The sequence below is a fragment of the Podarcis erhardii genome, assembly GCF_964252035.2.
Source record: "Podarcis erhardii genome assembly, chromosome: 7".
In the NCBI taxonomy this organism is placed as follows: Eukaryota; Metazoa; Chordata; class Lepidosauria; order Squamata; family Lacertidae; genus Podarcis; species Podarcis erhardii.
In genome coordinates this window covers 9,889,808-9,909,724 of record NC_138511.1, presented here as the reverse complement: position 1 = coordinate 9,909,724, position 19,917 = coordinate 9,889,808, and the positions used below count along the sequence as shown (strand labels likewise).

The 19,917-nt window shown below is 45.4% G+C and overlaps 1 protein-coding gene and 1 long non-coding RNA gene across 3 annotated transcripts in view; both read right to left on the bottom strand.

Annotated features, from left to right (window-relative positions):
- The window catches only part of LOC309345508, a 70,093-nt gene extending 55,397 nt beyond the window's left edge, over positions 1–14,696 (bottom strand). The window contains exon 1 of the long non-coding RNA XR_014158270.1: positions 12,969–14,696. This is a non-coding gene — a long non-coding RNA (uncharacterized lncRNA). The remainder of the gene's footprint in view (positions 1–12,968) is intronic.
- A 1,538-nt stretch (positions 14,697–16,234) lies between these two features.
- The window catches only part of MAPKAPK5 (MAPK activated protein kinase 5), a 28,408-nt gene continuing 24,725 nt past the window's right edge, over positions 16,235–19,917 (bottom strand). For both annotated transcript variants that reach the window (XM_081868486.1, XM_081868487.1), the window contains exons 13-14: positions 17,562–17,666; positions 16,235–16,751 (exon numbers count right to left, since the gene is read on the bottom strand). In XM_081868486.1, the coding sequence (XP_081724612.1) occupies positions 16,657–16,751; positions 17,562–17,666 (200 nt within the window). In that variant the 3' untranslated portion in view covers positions 16,235–16,656. The remainder of the gene's footprint in view (positions 16,752–17,561; positions 17,667–19,917) is intronic.

Sequence of the window (19,917 nt, the reverse complement as noted above, 5' to 3'; positions counted from 1 at the left end):
CGAACTGGTAAACCAAATGGAAGCAGAACACAGAGAGATGAAAATTAAGCAAGCCGACCTTGAAGATCGCAATAGACGCTGTAACATCCGCTTCCGCAACTTTCCTGAAAAAGCAGAGGAGAAAAGCCCAACAGACCTAATTATACGCTGGCTGAAAAACACAATCCCAGGCCTGAAACTTGAGGCAGATGACTTGGAGAGGGCTCACAGAGCCCTAAAACCTATGCCAAAACCCAGCGCCCCCCCCAAGAGACATCATTGTATGCTTCACGCGCTACGAAAAGAAGGAAGAGGTATGGAACAACCTCAGAAACTCAACCAACCTACGATATGGAGAAACCCCCAATCTGGCCCTACAGGACCTATCTCAGGATACTCTAAACCGGAGGAAAAGCCTGCGCCCATGCACCCAGCGTCTCCAACAAGCAGGGATCAAATACCGATGGGGCTTCCCCTTCCGTCTCATTGTAACAACCAATACAACACAACACATGGTTACCAACATACCTGAGGCCCTGCAACTACTAAAGAACCTTGAACTCGACCTCCCACCGGAATGGCAACCGACAAACCCACCAAGTGACAGCCCCAACCACGAGGAAACAACAGCAAGCAACTGGACGACGGTACAGAGCAAAAAGAAACAACAGAAGCGGCAGAACAACGCAAACCAATACAGGCAAGCACAACGCTCAGAACCGTCCCGCCGGCCATACGACACAAGAAACCAGACCAAGATTAACCAAACCAATTCATCGCAGATGGACAACCCTACAACAACAACAACAACAACCGCAGCTGAATGAAGCAACCAGGAAAAAAAAACACCACAAACCGAAGGACTGGTGATTTCTCCCCCCCTTTCCCCCTCTCTCCCCCCCAAAACATAGATTTAGTTAACAGCATCAACATCCCCCCCAGCCCCGCACCCCCACAGAAACCCCCACCCCAACACCAGTCCAGACAACCTCAACCACATTCCCCATCACCCACACCTTCAACATCCTCATACTCCATACTAAGGAAAAACAACTCCAACCTTAATAACACAATCAGGCTAAAATCTGATACCCAACCAGCAATATGGTGGCACCAGAGCGTACCAGCACCCACATCCCCACCCCAACACACCAACAATGTTGCTTATAACATTGGCAACATTGCTTACAAACCTTATACCTGACAGCGACGTTACAAAGTCACTTCACTCTGTCTCGCTGATCACCCCCTATCGCAGACAACAGGGGGGATGGCCTGTCCTTGAACATGGCCTTCCACACCAGCTGAGACCTAGGACCAACCGGCTAAATGCCAGATGGCCTAAAATACCCCAAACAAACACCTATATGACTACATATAGGAAACTCCCTACAACTTACCCCCTACTCTTTAACCCAAATCTCACTCTACTCCCACTAGCCCCCCACCCACCACACCCTAGGTCAGCGCAACCCCATTGGTTCTTTAAACAACACGAAGAGAGAGACACAAGACAACCCGAACGGGTTGGCAGGGAATCGCCCCACATAATAGATAAGCAAGATGGCTAACCTAAAAGCAATTACATTAAATGTGAGGGGGCTGGGAAACCCCATCAAAAGAAAACGCATCACCTCATACATAAACACCATGAAACCACACATCACCTTCCTACAAGAAATACACAACCCACCCAAAGGCAGCAAACTCCTGAGCGACCCCCGCTTCAGTCAACAGTGGGTCGCACAAGGCTCAGGGAAAGCTCGTGGTGTAGCCATAATACTCAGTAGAGACCTGAACTTCACTGCCACAACAGTCCTCAAGGACAAAAAAGGCAGATTCATTTTCGCTAAAGGGACACTAGATGGCAAAATCAAACTGACAATCGGCTCCATATATGCCCCAAACATGAAACAATTAGAATTCTTCCAGAAGACACTAAACAAATTCCTCTCCTTCTCTGAAGGGGAAGCAATCCTAGGAGGGGACCTCAATCTAAATATGAAAGGTTTATCCCTGAAAGATATCCACCCCACAACCCCATGGGCAACCTTCCTCCGAAGGAAACCCCCAACAACTAGGAACTCTTACAAGTTACTAAAAATGCTAAAAAACAGGGGTCTCTACGACATTTGGGGTGAGCAAAACCCGGGAGACATCAGCCATACATTCCAATCAGGACGCCATGATACAGTGTCCAGACTGGACAGCATTCTACTCACACAGGGTCTGATCCCCTCAGTGGAATCAACAAACATAGGTAACATTAAAATCACAGATCACGCCCCAGTAGAAGTCATCGTTAAAATAGGAGAAGGAACACAAACCACCCCATCATGGTCCTTCAGTCCCATCCTAACTACAAACAAACAAATTAGAGAGAGTCTCACAAAAACCCTCCAAAACTACTTCAAGGAAAACGATGTAAACAATATAACAACCCCCCTCCTATGGGACGCAATGAAAGCGGTCACCAGAGGAGCTTGCATAAAAGAGAAAACATTCCTTAAAAAACAAACCTCCTCAAAAATTAGCAAAATAGAACAAGACATCACAGCCCTCTCATCACGCTACAAACAAACAGGATCTAAAAAACTCCTCAAACTTATAGAACAAAAAAGGAGAGAACTAGACTCCCTAGAAATTAACAAAACAATGATCAACATTCTATACTCTAAACAACGTTTCTACGAATATGGAGGGAAAAACTCCAGATTACTAGCAAATAGATGTAGGAAAAAAGCACTCAAAACAAGAATACACTGCATCACCAAAAAAGACGGCAACATAACATTCTCCCCCGAAGAAATAACCTCAGAATTTGCAGAATTCTACTCCAACCTATACACCTCCCATAACCCACCAGAGAAGGAAATCAGAACATTTCTAGCAGGACTGACCATGCCTACCCTAACTGATGAGGAACAGGAATTCATGGACAGCCCTATCACCCCAGAGGAAATAGATGCGGTCCTCAAAAACCTGAAACCACACAAAGCCCCAGGCCCAGATGGCTTCACAGCAGAATTCTATAGGAAATTCAAAGAACCCTTGATGCCCTACATGACCCGCCTATTCAACGACATCATAAAAGGGGCCCCCATCCCCAAAACCTGGACCCACTCCAAAATAGTCTCCATCCCAAAACCACTAAAAGACAGCCTCAAAGTAGAATCATACCGCCCAATCTCATTAATAAACCAAGACTACAAGATATTCACATCAATCTTGGCCAACCGCCTAAAAATCTTCCTACACAAGTTAATAGCCCCAGACCAGACTGGTTTTGTCCCTGGCCGCAATATAACAGACCCCATCAGGAAACTACTGAACCTGATCGAACACAGCAAGGCAACCAAACTCCCACTGACAATTATGTCCCTAGACATCCTCAAAGCCTTTGATTGCTTGGAGTGGAAATACATATTAGCAGTACTAACTAACATGAAATTTGGCCCCAACTTCCTACAAATCCTCAAACAAATATACTCCCAAGCCTCAGCAAAATGCAGAACTAACAATATGGATTCTAATACTATAGCTATCCAAAGAGGCACGAAACAAGGATGCCCACTGTCTCCCTTCTTATTTATTCTGGCTCTGGAACCCTTAGCAATCCGCATCCGAGCAGCCACAGACATCAAGGGAGTGGAAATAAAAGGCAGAACCTATAAATTAGGGCTCTTTGCAGATGACCTAATGGTCACAACACCAGACCCCATAAGCACAGCAACCTCCCTAATCAGAGAACTCAACACATTTGCAATGGTGTCGGGCCTACAGGTAAATTTTACAAAGTCAGAAGCTATGTGCTTCAACACCCCTCCTCACACCCAAAAAGAACTCACGAAGGTCACCAAAATAAAACTTTGCCACACCAAGTTCAGATACCTAGGGGTACAAATAACCAGAAACCTCAATAAACTGTACCTCCACAACTACAAGCCCCTGTGGCGACAAATTAACAAAGACCTAAAGAGATGGAATAACACGAATTTCACTCTCTCAGACAAAATAGCCATGATCAAAATGATCACACTCCCAAAACTAACCTACCTATTCCAAACCCTCCCAATCTGGATCCCCTCAACCCAACTTCGCAGTTGGCAGAGAAAACTACACTCTTTCATCTTCTCACATAAAAAACCAAGAATAAGCCCCTAATACCTGCACCTCCCCACCTCAGAAGGAGGATGGGGAATCCCCAACATAGAAGCATATTACAATGCCAACCAAATACGCCATATAATCCCATATATACTAGAAGATGAGACAAAACAATGGGTACACCTAGAGAGGGACACAATTGAAAACACCTGCACCACAACATACCCACTCCTCCCAAACAAACTAAAGAAAATTCCCACAACACTTAACAGGTACACACAGACCATGCTCAAAGCATGGAAAACACAAATAGGCAAACTCTCCCCAACCCCATCCCCACTAATCCCCCTGGCGTACCACCCATTATTCCACCATGCAGCACAAAACCTCCAGATAAAAACCTGGCGAACCAAAGGCTTATATCGCCTAATAGACTTTTATAAAAATAACAAACCCTTGTCAACACAAGAAATACAAGACAAACTAGAAGACACCCAAATGACCTGGTTAACACAACACCAACTACATGCCTTCTTAAACAACCCAACAGTAAAATCAGCAGCAACTAGGCCCCTGACAACCTTCGAAAACCTCCTCCTAACAACAAAGGGAAACGGTAAAGGGACGGTATCTGCAATATACAAAATACTACTCCAAAATCCCGCAAATCCCCTAGACACAATCAAAAAACAATGGGAGAATGACATAGGCTATGAGATTAACCCCACTCAATGGACCAGAATGTGGTCTAAACCCCCCTTTAAATCCATATCAACAAAAAGAAAAGAACTCACACTGAAACTCACCTACAGGTGGTACCTAACACCAAGGAAACTAGCGCTAATACACCCAGGAACCTCACCAAAATGCTGGAGAGGGTGCACCTCCTCAGGCACATACCTCCACATGTGGTGGGAGTGTCCCAAAATTCAACTATTCTGGACAACAGCCATACAAGAAATATGTAAAATAACTAAGCAAGTAATAGACATCACCCCAGAATTGGCCCTACTAAACATCTTCCAAGACAACAATGCCCATTTACACCACAAAGAACTTATAACCCACCTGCTCTCAGCAACCAGAAACATCATAACCAGACACTGGAGAGACCTGTCAGGAGTAAGCATGGACCAATGGTACCAAATAGTATGGGAAACAGCCCTACTAGAAAAATTAACTAATAAACTGAAACTGACACGGGGACAAACAGAAGAAGACGCCTTCACCCCGGTATGGCTCCCCTTTATCACATACACAGCCCAACAGGACAACGACAATAATCCACCAACAGCATACAAATCAATATGGCTAACCTGATCCAAAACACCCACCCACCTCACTCACACACGAAAACAAAGATCACCACAGCCAATCCCAAGCAAACAATCACACCCTAAGCCAACCCCAACCTCTCTCACCACCAAAGGAACACAAGTGAACAACACAAGCAACGCTGACACCAAACTCTACATACATTAAACATAATAGAAACACCGCCACCCGACCCCACCCCCATCCATCCTCCCTCTCCCCACCCCCCCTTTCTTTTTTCTTTCTGTTTTCTTCTCCCCCTAATGCCTCAACAAATGAAACGGATTTGTAAAAACGTTACATGGAAGAAGAAGAAGAAGAAGAAGAAAAACGAGGCACTACACTTCTGTAAAACAAGAAAATCCTTAATAAAAAATATTTAAAAAAAATAAAAAAAAAATAAGAAGTGTGCAGACAGGACAAATAACTCCCCCCCCCAAAAAAAACCCCTAGGTCTCCCCCAACAAACGTTTGAGAATAGCTCCCCTAAGTCTAAAAGATGGATTAAACTGTGCGCGCCGCTGCCCTGCAAGCTCTGATAAGCTCCTCCCACAGCTCCTCACCTGCCTCAACAGAAACCCTGCCGCCTCTGACCTTTGCACAGGGAGAGCTGCTAATCAGCCACAAAGAAACACACACAGAAGGAAACCCTTTTTGCTCCTTCTTCAGCTGCTGCCCTGCAAGCTCTGTGTTGTTATCAGTGTTGTTATCAGTCTTTTAATTACCTGGGAATGTGCATCTGTGAAACATCTGAGGAAAGGGGTGAGCCCTTTGATCCAGGTTCTGGGAACCTAATGAGCTCAGCTGTCACAAGTTAAAATTATTAGCCCATAAGCTGGTCATTGGTGAATTTGAATATAATCAAGAATTGGGATTGGGTCTGGGTTCTGGTTCCACGTGAGATTTGTGAGTAAAGATCCTAAGAATGGCTGAGAAAGCGCGCTCTGCAACCTGCGATTCGCCCGGCTGTTAGTGTACCACCTTTGCTGGCAGCCATCCTGTGTCTCCTTGTAATGGAGATTCCTGCTGACTTTGTAATGCGGATCTACTGAAGGACTTTGAAACTATCCTATCTCTGTCTTTGTCCTTAGATACAAAAGATGTGCCTGCTTTTTAAGCATGTTAACTTTGTGTTCTTTTAAATAAATTTTTTAAAAAGAAACTTTCTTTTGTCTTATGTGCCAATCTGAGGGGAAATCTAAGTCCAACGCCTGACTACCGTATTTTTCGCACCATAGGGCGCACCGGACCATAGGGCGCACCTAGTTTTGGGAGGCGGAAAACAAGAAAAAATTATTCTGAACCCCAGAAGCCAGAACAGCAAGAGGGATCTGGCTTCTGGGATACCGTGCGGCTGTTCTGGCTTGTGGGATAACCGCGCCAAGCCTCTTCAGGGCAGCGGGATGAAGGCTCCCCCTGCCCAAAGAGGCTGCGCAGGGCTAAGGCAGAAGCCAGGACAGGCACGTCGCTGAAGGGGCGCTGCGCCTTCACAGGAGAGGCGTTGCGCAGAGAGGCGTTGCGCAGCGCCCTTCAGCGAAGCTGGAGAAAGAACAGAAGGAGACCCTTCTGTTCCTCCTGGGGCTTCGCTGGACAGGCGCGTCGCTGCAAAGCGGGAGGAGGAACAGAAGGAGTCCCTTCTGTTCCTCCTCCGGCTTCCAGGACAGGTGCGTCGCTCAAGGGGCTCTGCGCCTTCTCTCTCTCTCTCTCAGGAGAGGCGCTGCGCAGAGAGGGAGAAGGCGCAGCGCCCCTTTAGCAAAGCTGGAGGCCTCCGGCTTCCAGGTCAGGCACGCTGCCGCGAAGCCAAGGAGCCTACATTCGCTCCATAGGACGCACACACATTTCCCCTTCATTTTTGGAGGGGGAAAAGTGCTTCCTATAGAGCGAAAAATACGGTACTTGGTTACACTATACCTGATAAATTTCTGCCTGCAAGTTTGCGGAAGCAGCTAGCAGAGTGGGGCAACTGGTAACAAAGGAGCATAGTCTTCTCCCTTGGACTGTGCCTCCTGGTGCCCTGAGACGGAGTGGTGGCAGCATTACCATTTCTGTTGCGTTTTGTTTTGTCAAAAAGCAAATGGCTGCTGGCCTCCGTTCCAGAAACCTGACCCAGCTGGAGGGTAAGGGCAGGTGAGGGAGGGGCGAGTGGCCGGAGCCCCTTTACTACAACAAATTATTTCTCAATTTATTGTTGTACATTGTTTCAATTGTCTGTTTTAACCATATTTGCACAGCAGTTTCTAATGTTGTGAGGGTCCTCTATTTCAGAGGCTTCTACTCTGCAGCCTCTTACAGTTGTTTTAACTGCGTGTCTTTGTTTTTTAGTTCTTATCTGTTTTAATTATCAGTTTTTATCCATCCTTTATCCGTGTCTAATCTTGTATTTTATTCAGATGTTTTACCCTATGCCTATTTCTTTGTCCTCATTTGCTCTAACAATGATCGGTTTAAAAAAAAATAATTCTAACTGCTACTTTATTTATATGCTCTTTCTTTTTTTTTTATCCTGGTCTGTGACCATAATAAAGTTCATACTAGTAGGTTCCAGAGTTAAGTCCCCTGGCCATGGCAACCTACACTTACCTCCAGGAGTCTTCGGGACGCCATCCTCTCAGGCCACCTCTGCCAACCGTGAGATGCTGAGGAACCTCAAACGGTCACAAGCTCCGTTGCTAGGCAACAGCAGTTGGGATCATGGAATTCCCGGCCTCAGTGCCAAGGTTCTAGGAGAGGCCGTGTGGCCTAGTGGTTAGAGCAATGTTAATGCCATGCAACGCTAGGGTGATATATATATTTATATTCTTTGAAATGTACAGTTTAATACTTTTTCTATTATTTGTATCCTGCAGACTCTTGTTGTCTCCTAAAGAAGCTGACAGGATTGCTCCCCTGTACTTACTTATGTGTTTGCCATGTACATTTATGAACGTTTATTTTATATTCGGGGCCTTTGAATTCTTAACTCTGAACTCTGGATTAATAACATTTTAGGAATCTTCCAGAACGGCTAATTCTATTGCTGGGAAGGACTCAGTGAGCCCGGTCTATTTTAGGAGAGAGGGTGGTATGGGGTTGGGGGCAGGTGAGATGGAGCTGCTTGGCAGTGGCTGTGTCGTATGCCGAAAGCGTACGCTTCAATTCCCGTGACCCACCTCCTTCACTTACTAGTTTCTTGGGGTTGGGGCTAAATCCATGATGGGTCAGAGAAAAATGAGCAGTGGCAGGAACCAGTCAAAGCAAGGCAGATCTTAATTTTACTGTTGTGACAGAGTTTCTCACCTTACATGTTGCATGGAGGTGAGGAGCCAAGACAAGTGTGTGTAACAACTTTTAAAGACTTGAGAAATTGCCCATAATAACAATAATAATAATAATTTATTTTTAATACCCCCCCCCAATCTGGCTGGGTTTCCCTTAGCCCAGATGTTTTGGACTTTTTTGAGTCCACGGCTCCCTTGACCAACTACATTCTTTCTGTGGCAGCCCTGTGAGGCTCAGGAGCCCAGCTATGCCACCCCTTGCCAGCAGAGCTGGCAGCCTCTCGTTCTTTTTCTGACTCCTTCCTTTGTGGAGTGTCCCCTCTTCTCCTCTCCTTCGGAGTCCTCTGGACAGCCACAGCTGCTGCCCCTTCCCTAAAGAGAGGTGCCTCCTCATGCCGCCCCACAGGGGCCTGGGAAGTACCCCCTGGCCAGCTCCAGAGCCACCGTTCGCCTGGGGAGCTTGTAGCCAACAAACAGCTGTGCAAGCCTTTGGGAGGCAGAGATGCAAGAAGGCATGGGGGGGGGGAGGGTTGCTCCCAGCACCCTTGACCATCATTTAAGGCACCAAAGGGTGCCACAGCACCCTGGTTGAAAACCCCCGCCCACCCAACAAGCATCATACATGCATCACAGAAAGAGGCAGTCTTGTCTCCTGGCTTGTCTCTTGTCATGATACCTGGCAATGCTTGCTGGTTGCCCTTTCCTGACCAGTCTGAGCCTTTCCCTTGAAATGGTAAATACCTCAGTTCTTGAACCCATTGTCACAGATCTGCCCCTATTTATGTGAGATGTTTATAGCTTTTGAAGGATTTGTAAGTGAAAAGAACTATTGGGAAAGGTTTTTCCTTCAACTGCAGAGTAAATATCTGGGGTCATTAAGAGGGCTTCAGGATTGCTCTGTGAACTCAAAGAAAGTGTCTTTTTTTTCAGGGAATATTTTATAATTTTTGAATGGTGAAGGATTGGTTTTTCTCTAGGGTGCATGTCTGCTATGTGTGCACCTTCAGATTTGTGTAACACTCATGCCCACTTCTGTTGCCCAGCGCTTGCAAGCCCCCTACTGTGACATCATAGAATGCTTGCAGTTGTGTGTTTTTCAAGCCACGCCAGCAACTGCTCATCAGGAGCAGAACTGAGCAGCTTCTGTGAGTGAAGTGAAGAGCTGTTTCTCAGAAGGGGAAACCCTGGGAGAGACTAGGGTTCAAATCCCTCCTTACTCAGCTATGCAGCTCACTGGGTGACCTGGGGCCAGGTTGTGTGGATTAAATGAGAAGGTGAGAACTATGTATGTCATCTTGAGCTCCTTGGAGTAAAAGATGGGATATCAATTCAGACGCCCTCAGAAGGTGGTGGACTCTCCTTCTTTGGAGGTTTTTTATACACAGAGTTTGGGTGGCCATTTGCAAGGGATTCTTGAATTGGATTCCTGTTTTGCATGCAATTGGACTAGATGCACCTTGGGATTCTTTCCAAATCTACAATTCTATGATTTTGTTTAAGTGTCATTTTATTGATTAGATAGAAAACCCCTTCGAGACTGCTCTGAGATCCCAGGTTGGATATAAGCGCCATAAATGAGAAAAGAGAGAGACACGTCGGCCTGTGAATGACCCCAGGCAGCTGGCAGAAGGACTCGGACATAGAGGCAGAGGGAACCTGGAGGCTTCAGGACGAAGTTGCTGTTAAGCACTAGACGCAGTGCCGACTGGAAAGGTGAGTGGCCGTCTGCAAGATCTTTCAGAGCTCAAGAGATCTTGTGAGATTTCAGGAAGATCTCACAAGATTTTGCTAGCCTAATACTGCTATTAAACCAACTAGATTTAGTAGGATTATGCGTAGGGTTTCCATGTTGGGTTGCAGCTAGCACTGTGGGCAGGGTAAAGTCCTGGCACTTATATGACCTCCCACTACGGACATTGCTGGTGCTGGCAGGGTTGAGTAAGGTTGGCACAGTGCAAACACACCGGTGCAGCCAAACTCGTGCTCATGCCAGTGTGTTCACACCACATCAGCCTCACCTCCTTCCTCCTCTACCTGTTCCCTTTTGAGATGCAGATGAGGACATGTTTGTGGATGAACCCAGCTTCACGGCCGAAGATTCCCTGTGGTTACAGCAAAGACAATCCTAACCCAAGAAGGACAACAGGAAATGATTAATTGCATGAACATGCAATTGCCCTGCCCATTTTCTCCCCTATCTTTATAGGTATCGGTTCCAGCCTGTGACCTGGTAAGAAGTGGAAAGGAAGCCTTACCATCCCAAACCTGTGGTGGACATTGTACCTCCAAACTCTCTGGGAAGCCACCGGTCCCACAGAGGAAGATGTTCGACCGTGGATCTTACAATTTTTTGTCGGACCTGAAAATCCTATTCAGGAAACAACCAGTGGGAAGGGAATCCTCCTCCCAGGCCTTGGAAGAAACACATTCTGCTCAAGGGCCAAGTGACTGTTTCAGTACAAATAAAGTGACAGTTGCAGGTGAACCAGGAAACTGAGAAGTGGTATACAAAACTAAATATGCAGGAGAGTGTAAATGTAAAGGGACCCCTGACCATTAGGTCCAGTCGTGACCGACTCTGGGGTTGCGGCGCTCATCTCGCTTTATTGGCCGAGGGAGCCGACATACAGCTTCTGGGTCATGTGGCCAGCATGACTAAGCCGCTTCTGGCGAACCAGAGCAGCGCACGGAAACGCCGTTTACTTGCACTTTGACGTGCTTTCGAACTGCTAGGTTGGCAGGAGCAGGGACTGAGCAACGGGAGCTCACGCCGTCGCGGGGATTCGAACCGCTGACCTTCTGAGCGGCAAGTCCTAGGCTCTGTGGTTTAACCCACAGTGCCACCTGCATTCCGCAGGAGGTGTAGATAGTCTTTAAGAAAGGATGCTCTTCAAAGGCTGGGGGGGGGGTGTAACAAAAATTGGAAGTATTGCAGACCCTTTTTCTGACCTGAGAAGTCAATTGTCTCTTATTAAATCAGCTGAATAAACCAAGTCTGACCCCCTTTCCTGGGGGGCCAGGAGTGAATCTGGAACATGTATCCCAGGGAGGAGCAGCATAGATTTAGGCAACAGGTTGTAGGCTCCATTGCTCTTCCCCCAGCGCAGCAGCACTCTTCCTTTCCCAACGGGATTCCCCCCTCTTCTTCACAGTAGGGTGTGCTCCTCCCAGCACACCCTCCAAATCGGCCTTCCAATAGACAGCCTTGGATTCAAGCGTTGGTTTCCAGCAGGGCTGTGAAGTGCTGAAGGGGGACAATTTGCAAAAGTTTGGCACCATTTTTGAGTGAATCAGATTTTTACTGAAATTGTCGCGGGTTAGGGATTTTTTTTTCCAAAAAAAATGTTTTTCTGCAGGTTAAGGCCTCGAGGGCTGATTGTTTGACCTATGATATAAACCTTTCTCTTTCCACAGCCAAACCTTTCAGGGGACAATTTGCAACAGTTTGGAACCATTTTCGAGTGAATCGGATTAACGTCAGAGAACTGGCCAAGACTGGTTGGAAGTAGCTCAGACTGGTTGCAACAGGTCTAGGCTGGTTTGAACCGGTCCATGCTGATTTGTGCTGGTCCAAACTGGTTTGAACTAGTCTAGGCCGCTTTGAACTGGTCTAGTCCTTTATTCCAACGCTTTGCAACATATATACATGCTTAAAATATTGGGGCAACTGACAAAACTGTGATGGAAAGAGCATTTAGACCAGGGATGGGAGATCTCTAAGACTCCAATTTCTATCATATACCTGCCCTTGCAGGTTGGGGTGGATAGGAACTGGGAGTCTACCAACATATGGAAATAACAGGTTCCCCACCTCTGATTTAGATCTGCACCCTCATAAGCCAAAGTGCCAATGTCAACAAGCTCTGCATGCATTACATGGGCAATGGGAAGCAACTGGCAGAGTTTAGCAACAGACCTCATTATTCTGCAAAATGCAGAAATACTTTTTACTCTGCCCAATTTTGCCATGCAGAAGATGGCTGGGGGGTGAGGAAACTGGCTATCTGGCCATGAGGGCACTCGACTGATCTTGAGACCATACCCGTTGCTAAAATGCTAATCTGCAATTTAATTTCTAAAACTTTTTTTAAAAAACAAAAACAACAAGAGCCAGATACTTTTAAAAGTTTTAGTAAAATTATTTATGTACACCAATGCATAATATTTACATTTATATAATAATACTGATGGGCAGGGGAAGAGAACCGAACTGAACCATGGTACAACAAAAAGACACACTGAAATGGTGAAGAAAGAAGATTTTGAGAGAACGACGATTGAATTTAGGATTCACAGCTACACCCATGCTGCCAGCCAGCCTCAGAACAAACTCCCTTTTCCTGGACAAGTCTCTGCTACTCTGAATAACAAACCAGACAAGCTCATATTAGCTAGTGGGAACATGATGCCCACCTTAGTGAGGGGTTGCTGAGAAAATTCCAACAGGGAAAATAAATGTGGAAAACATTGCATCAGAAAAAAAGAAACCCACCTGGCATTTCCAGTTCCACGAATGATTGGCAGGTGCTGCTTTGAATCTGGTACCTTTGCAAACAGGTTTTTTTCTGGCCAAAGGGAAAGTTGGAAGTTTTCCGTACACACAAATCCTCTATAGTTGCCTTCCCTAACTTGATGCCCTCCAGATTTGTTGGACTACAACTTGGGTCAGCCACACAGCATGGCCAGCTGTCAAGTTGGTTCGGCCAAACGCTGGAAGTCAGCTGCAGGAGACTTGCAAGACTCCTGGTACCACCAGATCTGGACCACTGCTTTAACAAAATTATAACAAAATGCAGTTGAACCCTGCGCAATCCGAAAGCGAAGGACAGCTTTTCTAAAACCTTATATTGCATCATACTTTAAAGGAACACAACTGGCAGCTACCTCAGGGATTCCTTTGGATAATATGCTTATGAAGGACAATCGTCTGGAATTATAGTGCTGTTTTTGGAGTACTACCACTCCCTTCTCTCACCTCATAGCATTCCATTCCCTTTCTTAGATCACTTTTTCTCTGCTTCCTTTATTATTGCTATTACTGCTTTTTGCATATTAGAAAATGAAAACTATTTTTTTTTAAAAGGATGATACAAGTTGCAGTCCAAAAAATGTGGAGGACGTGGTTGGGGAAGGTGGCTCTAAATGCATTATCCCAGAAGCACTGCCAGGGTGGAAAAACAGAAGGTTGCACAACTCATTTTGTCCCATTTTGCTTACTGCTTTCTGTCCACCCAACTCAGAAAACAGCTACTGATGCAGAGGTTTCCTATGTATGTATGAAGCTCTCTTTCCTGCAAGGGCTCCCCTAGTTTACTTCAAAAGTGACGGCAAATCTGTGCGAGTATTCCTCTGAAGTAAACAAAATACCCATGCCTAAGTTCTACACATGCTTAGTGGTTGAGCTACTGAGTGGGCTGTTGGTATTTTCAAGAATTCTTCCTCAGCAACCTACTCCCCATGGACTTGTCCGTTGAAAGCAAAACTCCTATCCAGTATCTGCCTTGCCTTGTATTGTATTATGAAACACATACTTAGAACCAAAACCAACCCAGAGATCTCAGTCATTTAACCTCCTTTAAAATAAGATATGCTGGAAGCATAACAAGGCATTTTTTAAAAAAAATAAACCCACTTAAAACAATTAAGGAAATAAAATTAATCTTTTGTAATAAAGGGGGTGGGATAACAGCATTTGATCTTCAACCTCAAGTTGCCATACTAACCTTAATCTAATCCATTTTTTCCTTATTGTTCAAAGTGACGGATCTGGCAAGAGTTGCCAGGTCTTGTTAACCAGAGTGGTGAAAGCAGAGCATTCTGGGAACTGCTTATGCTAGCGGGGAGGGGGTCAGCCACTGGAATTTACGAACAGCCTCAAAGCCACACTTGTTTCGCCACAGTCTACTCTTTGCACATGTAAGTTGTCACAGAATTTCTGCAGAAAATGGCAAGACAACCACTGTTGCGAGTTCTTCATCACACCACTGCAAGCCAGTCACTCTTAATGCCCTCCATGGGGAGAGAAATCGAGGAAAACAAAGGTGTGTGTCAAATTCTTGAAGAATACGGGTGCCAATTTTCAGAGCAGAACAATACTGAAAGGGAAGACGCTACTGTTTATTTCACTGAGAACAGGACCAGAGACATTGGCTTCTGGATAGTTTGATGTTCCCACACAGAAGTAAATTCCAGTTGACAAGCTGGTGGTAAAGATTCACCTCACCTGGAAATTTTGAAGAGCATCCAAGAGCCTTTTTTTCCACTTCAGCATTGCTCTTGTAAGTAGAAGCCTCCATCTGCATTGCAGGAGGTTGGAATAGACGACCCTTTGGGCCAATTCTAATTCTATGAACCTCACTCTGCACAGCGTCAGTGAATATAATCCTGCTGTGAGCAAGACTTCAGAAGGCCCATCTTCTCTTGACATTTGGCTTGTGGGTATGTCCAGAGAAGGGCTTCTCCAATAGTTTCCTAGTGCGTGCTCTTAGTGTCCAAGTCAGATCATGAAGAAGAAGAAGAGTTTGGATTTGTATATCCCGCCTTTCACTCCCTTTAAGGAGTCTCAAAGCGGCTAACATTCTCCTTTCCCTTCCTCCCCCACAACAAACGCTCTGTGAGGTGAGTGAGGCTGAGAGACTTCAAGGAAGTGTGACTGGCCCAAGGTCACCCAGCAGCTGCATGTGGAGGAGCGGAGACGCGAACCCGGTTCACCAGATTACAAGACTACCGCTCTTAACCACTACACCACACTGGCTCTCATGGTTTTGTACTTACGCCTTGCCCCAATTTATTAGCTGTGAAGAAGCATGGAGGGTGGCCTGTTGACGCACCTTCCTACCAGCCTGATCGCCCAGCTGTCAGCGCTGAAGACCGAAAGCAAAAAAAAAAATAGGGCACCCGCCTGAAAATTTACCAATCAGTTTAATACTTTCCACTGGGAATTGTTGGAAAGAACTAAGAAAAAGGCTGTTACACATTGAGACAGCATCCTTGTTAGGCAAGGGTTCCAGTCCTGACTTACACAAAATTATGGCAGAGGCAGCTAGTGAGCAATGAGCTAAATAGCGGTAAAAGGACAAAAAATGGAGCATAGCAACTGATGAGGCAATATGGCTCAGGAAACCAAGTGTAAACAATCCCAGAAGTAAGTGAGCAATGAAAAAGTATCCACGTGAAAAGTCAACAGCTCCTAAGAAGCCTTGAAGCGGCACTTTACAGGCTAAACGGCACAAGGGATTGTACCAAAATAATTCTATAAAACCGTCATCCGTCAAGTCGTAAAACGCAAACGTGTCGTAAGATAAAAAACTAGAAATATGTACAGATCTTTGTTAAATGAATTTGTTTAAAAAAAGGAAAGGAAGAAAACCAACCTATCCAGGTTAGAGGGCCGGTTTCTGTCCTTTTTCAGCTTCAGAAGTGGGGTGGGTGGGGAAGAGGGGAGACCCAGGAGCAGCAGGGCTACCTCTGCTAGAGGCTCTTTGGGTCCCCCTCCACAGCCAGCTCTTCTGCCATCAAAGCAGCTGCCTTGGAAGAAAAGTTGCAAAGGACAATCATGCTGTTTGTATCCTTCAGTGCTAAGTTCAAGTAATTTACTGAGCTGAATGCAAAGGGCAGAGATAGAACAAGGCTAAGTGATACAGGCTGTTAACTATTTGATACAGGCAGCTGGAGGGAGAGAAGACAGCATCTGGTTATTGAAAAGAAGACAATCATAATTTGCCCCGTCTAACAGTCATGTGTTAAAACGGTACATAAAAATTATATTATATATATATATATATTCTGAGGAACTGAGCTTTTAAAAAAATATTACAGTACCAATGATTCTCGTTATCTACATCTATACAGCATTTCTCAAGCTGCATGAAAATTTAAATGAAATAATTGTGATTTATTAATTTACATAAAAATACTTTTTTACATTTTAAAGGAGAAATCTCAAATGGTTAAAAAAAAGGAGGGGCGTTTTTGCTTTGTTAAGAATAGGCAGCTCCAGCTACTGAGAGTCATGGGAGTTTGTCTGTTCTTCAATAACTTGTTTCACAATTTCTGCAAGTTTTAGTCGGTCCACTTTGTCTGTGAATCCTCTGCCTAAAATAGAAGACATGACCTTGGTTAGTCCCAAACTGGTGAAATGGGGAAAAAGAAAGACACTATCAAATGCATTCATTGGCTTAGTTCAAATACGACATGAAACCATGGCTTGCCTCCTGGCAACAAACCAAAATGTGAAGCAATGATTTTTTGCTGGCTTACAAACTGTGGCTGGTTTTAACCATGGTTTGGCACTGTGTCTGAACTGAACAGCCCTGGTTGACCATGGTTTGCTTAGCCACCCCACTCCAGATACCAAGCTACAGAGGCACAAGGCAACAGCAGCGGCTAAGCAGCTATGATTTCTTTGCCTATATGAAGGGTGACTTGTGGTTTACAGAGCAAATGGTTAAAACAAACCATGGCTTAGCATTATGTGTTGATGCAACCATAGGCCAGGCAAAGAATCAAGTCAGAGGAGGTGTCTCTTGGTTCTAAGCAGAACTTGAAGGACGGCCCTTTTCAGCCTTTGCAACAGTTCCTGAAGTTAACAAAAGCTGGCAAGTGCTTTTTTGCAAACAGTTCAGTATGGCGATAACAGAGCCATCACTGAGCATGGACAGAGAGCTGCAGCTTCACACGACTCTTGTTATCACATTCGGATCCTGACTGACCTCCAAGGAGCTCAAGAGTGCATACACGGAACGTCCCTCTTTATTTTCACAACTCCATGAGACAGATTATGTTGAGTGGAGGTGATATCAAGGCTGGGGAAACCAGAGAGTGGGGCAGAAGGGACGCTCAGCAGTGCTTAAGGCCTCTTGAGGCTGGCCTCCCCGCTCTTTTTTAATGCCAAGAAATATTTACCATTCCAGCTGAAGGTCTGCAGCGTGTCTCGCAACAATTTACACTCCCTGTTATATTTCCAGGCTTCCAGCATCACCTCGTTCAGCTTCTCGTCTTCATTCTCACCTGTTTCAGAATGGGAAGAGCGTCACAGGAGGGTCCCTCACAGCCCACGCCAGGCTGCACAGACGGGGGGAGAAGGGCAACTGTACCCCCCACCCCACAGCAGTGCAGATGCATCAAATGTTCTGCGGTTCAACCCCAAAATAAAAGTATGGGGGGGTCTTCAATGGGCAGGGGAATGCACAAGGCCACAGATCTCGTAACTCTGATGTCTGCAGAGGTCCCATAACTTTGCCCCATCTTAGAAATCACATAAGAGGCATTCAGGAGAGGGAATACTGGGGGGTTCACTGGCTGTTTGCAGTGGGGAGGGTCCTTGCCATCCAGAAAAGCCACAATCCAAAACCTGTTAAGTTTCAAGTCCATTTTTGAGTAAGTGCCTCTCAAGGGAAAGTTTTCCTATTTGCTCCTTCATAAACGTAATCCAGTGAAGCTACCTGAGAGGTACAATTAATCCAACAAAGCCAAGAGAGGTTAGATTTGCTCCATCTTAGTTATCCTTCTGCCGGCAGGATTAAGACCTTCTTATTCAGACAGGCCTTTGGAAACCAAGATGATGCTGACCACTGGGCCACTGTGAGGACAAACTACTTTAATGGTTGGCTTTTAAATGTGTTTAGATGTATTTCAATCATCGTTTTGTACTAGGTTTTTTTTTTGTTTGTTTGTTTTGTTTTTTTTGTATTTTACTATGTTGTGAGCCGCCTTGAGTCCCAACTTGGGAGCAAAGCAGGGTGTAAATATGTAGTAATAATAGTAATAATAGTAATAGTAATAATAATAATAATAATTGCTGTAGTTAACCAGGCTGAGCTGCACTTTCCTGTTTGTAAAGATATAGCAGAAACACACTAGGAATTTGCCCGTTCCTGGAGCTGACTTTTCTGTATGGATTTTAACAGCTCTTTTTTTTATTCCCCAGTTTGTTTTCTGCTCTTTCCCATCCCTTTGCAGTGCTTGCCCACCTCCCCAGCTGCTCAACATGGAGTGAAAAGGCAGGGGGGATGGGACACAAGTTACCACTATTCTTCCTTTCATCACCAGTTTTACTGTGGGAATAAGTGAAAGGGAGATGGTGGAAGAAGGGCCCATTTTTATTTAACCAGCTTACGACCTGCAGTTAAAAATACTAAATCAGCAACGAAACAACAGTTAAAATCAGATCAGAACCAGTAACGTAAAGAAGACGCCTAAGATGTGCATTTTGACAAGGTGCCTAAATGCCAGGAGTGAAGGAGCTTGGCCTGACATCCCCATGGCAAATTCCAAAGAATGAGGGCCTCGACTCAGAAAGGCACCAGCCTAGCATCAAGATTTTATAAGGATGTGCAGGCAGGAGGGCAGGAACCATAAAGAAAGGTGCCCTTGGTTTTTCTGGATAACCAGGAAGCACCAGGCTGTGTGGCTATTCGCAGAAGGCCTTTTCAATCACTGCACCTGTCATGCAATGCTCCTAAGACAAGGCCTGCCTGGTCGTGTTGGTGGCGGCCTTCCAACACGTGGCTAAGAGCTGCTGTGACAGAAGAGCAAGTGAGGAAATGATTTGACAGGAGGGGAATGGTATGGAGCCTTGCGGGGACTGAGGCTGGCAGGTAAGAGTCTGTCTGTTGGGGAAATGACAGCGAGGGGGGAGAGAGTGGCTGCGAAGGACACACACACAAAGAGAAATGAGGTGAGGGATATATTATAATAGCCATTATGGAACTGAAGTTATGCTAGATCAAGAAACTAGAGCTACAACGTTAACGCAAGATATAAAGGCTGCTTGTTCTGACTGTTACGCTCCTGAATTAAATATATGTTTAACTATCCGTGTTCTGCTCTGGGTGGATTCCAAGGCAAGCATATCTCACCGCATGTAAAAGTAGTATTTTATCATCATTATTCACTGAATTTCTATACCACCCTATACCCGGAGGACTTGCTACATTAACTTGCTTTAATGGCTTTCTAAAAAAACATTTTGTTAGCTGCCTTTTTGTTTTTGAAGACAGAAAAGTGGGACGTAACATATGCATTATTTTTCAGTTCCACTCCCGGAGCAGAATGCTGGGAAAGTCTAGAAACCAGTATTAATTGCATGTCAGTGGTGGTGAAATGGTAAGTGGCCAGTAGAGGGAGACAGAGGGATAGTTTGGGCTATAGGGCCAGTCTAGGCCTTTGACAAGGTCACTGGGCCAGACACAGCTGTCCTTACAACAGATACACACCGTCAAATAGAGAGAAAACTTTAATGTGTGAACACTCAGTAACG